The following is a 2,318-nucleotide window of genomic DNA, read 5'->3' as shown; positions in this document are numbered from 1 at the left end:
AGCCCCATCAGGAGCAGAGCTGCCCAGAGTTAAATCCCAGCAAGAGTCCAGAAGGGACCAAAATAGGCCTGCCCATTGTGTCCCAACCTCCCTTCCTAGGGAAGACTGTCCCAGGGAGGAGTAAGCAAGGAAGAGAGAAGGCCAGGAGTATCACACTAGTAAAAGGTCTTCAACATGGGTTCATGAGGAATAGGGGATGAATGTTTTTCACCTGACAGCTGCTTCTAAACAACAGCAAATAAAGCTGTGCTATACTTAAGCTAAGCAATTGTATCTTGAGTAATGTGAATGCAGTATTAGCAAGATCTGACTTAAGATCCATCACCCCAAAGCACACATGGAAGCTACAGCCTCCATAATCAGTGATGAGGAACAGTCTGAGGTGTGTTACTAGCAATAAAGCATAGATATTTACAAATGATTCCTCTTGGCTTCAAAAATTAGAGCTTGTTCAAAGGTGTCTCTATAATAACATTATTTTTTCTTGCCTTCTTTCAGATTTACTGTCTTGAGTGGGAGAAAAAGGAAAGGGCTTATAGATAGCATTCCAGAAATTACACATAACCCAGACTCCCTTATCTGTGAAGTAGCTCACAGTGAAAGACATTTCTTGGCAGCATTAATAGTTATGGCAACCATGAGTTACTGAAATGCTTGTGAGTTGGGATTTTTATAGTTACTTCTATTTCTTTTTTATTTTATCCATGGATGAATTTGATTAAGAAAGCAAATGGAGACTTTTTTTTTTAAGCATGAGTATCAACATGACACATGATCAAGAATGACCCTACAAACACTTTTGGTTAATAATGACAGAAGAACTACAATAATTGTAAAAAGCAGACCATGTAAAAAAATCTGTGAAATTTTCAAGGACTACATTAATACCATTATAAAAAATTAATGAACACAGTTCACATATCATATTTAAACAATAAAATAAAATAGGAGGGTTTTGTTTTATTCTCTAGTTGTATTGAGTTGCTCCTAAGGAGTTGTGGTCCAAAAAATAAATTAGAATTCATTTTCTAAATAATTCACAATTTTTAAAAGCAGATTAGTTTACATATTTATTTTTATTATAAGATCATTATGAGATTTTAAATAGTTTATTCATTTGCTTATAAAATGAATTTATATATACTTCTATAAACAGAGATTCCACCTAATAAAAGGTTTATGGCATTTTTTTCTCTTACTTTCCTGAAATCAACCTCTCAAGTTGATGAGGTGTGCCAACTCTGAAAACATATATTATGTTCACAAATTGCTAAAAAATCAAATATGAAAAATGAGTACTCTTCTGCTATAAAGTCCTCCTCAATCCTTCTGCAACACTATCTTCTTAGGAGAGTTTTAAGTTAACCAGAAGCAAGATTTCCCCTTAACAACAAACTAGTGTTGTTGCCAGGGGATTATGACATAAGAAGAGTAACCTCCTATCAGAGAGGAGCCCCAGAAGTCTGACTGTGACATGACAGTATAAATATGAGCACTCCCACCACCTGTAGGCCCTTCTCCTCTCCACTTGTAACTGATAAGAACAACATCTGCAATGGCCAGAAACACCACCAAGAACAAGTGCTGCAGAGGACACCAAAAAGCAATCTCCAAAAAGAAATCACATTCTGGCATTGAATCTGGCCATAGGAATTACTCACTCTACGTAAACAGGGTCCTAAAAGAAGTGGTTCCCCAGAAGGGCATATCATCTCGTACCATGGACATCATGAACACCATGATCAACGACATGTTTGAGCGCATTTCCACTGAAGCCTGCAACCTAATGTGTTACAGAAAACGCTGTACCCTCACCCCTGAAGACATTCAGAAGGCAGTGTATTTGCTGCTGCCTGAGAAACTGGCTAAGTATGCAGTGGCTTTCGGAACTGAAGCTGTCCAACGATATGTCCGCTCCTAAACTCCATGTTCCAGCTTCATTAAATCTTGGGGAAAGTAACTCATACTTCCCAAATGATCACTTCAATATTGAATTCATTCTTCTTTTTTATAACATAGTCATATTTCCTGGTATTTTCCCTATTTGTCTTATGTGTAGAGAAGAATTACTCTCTTGCTATTTTACGTTTTAATGATTTTCCTACTATTTAGGTTTTCCAACACCTGCTGCCCACGTGACTCCCTCCCAGAACTCATGTTTTTCCTATGAATGTGTAAATCTCATTATATAAATTCAATGCTAATTGTATTGTTAAGGTATTGTTAACTATGTAAATGATTATTTAATCCAGCTATTTTGACCCCCAGGTCACACTGACTTTGAATTGATGAACACAAACATTTTAATCAGAAGCATA

At 36.6% G+C, this 2,318-nt stretch overlaps 1 protein-coding gene across 1 annotated transcript; it reads left to right on the top strand.

Moving 5' to 3' along the window:
* The first annotated feature begins 1,475 nt into the window (after positions 1-1,475).
* On the top strand, positions 1,476-1,987 carry LOC122454402 (histone H2B subacrosomal variant). Its single transcript, XM_043488865.1, has one exon. The coding sequence runs from the start codon at positions 1,556-1,558 to the stop codon at positions 1,919-1,921; it is 366 nt and encodes a 121-aa protein (XP_043344800.1). The 5' UTR covers positions 1,476-1,555; the 3' UTR covers positions 1,922-1,987.
* Positions 1,988-2,318: the final 331 nt, after the last annotated feature.

The sequence above is a fragment of the Cervus canadensis genome, chromosome 16, assembly GCF_019320065.1.
Source record: "Cervus canadensis isolate Bull #8, Minnesota chromosome 16, ASM1932006v1, whole genome shotgun sequence".
Taxonomy (NCBI): Eukaryota; Metazoa; Chordata; class Mammalia; order Artiodactyla; family Cervidae; genus Cervus; species Cervus canadensis.
This window is presented reverse-complemented; position numbering and strand designations above follow the sequence as displayed.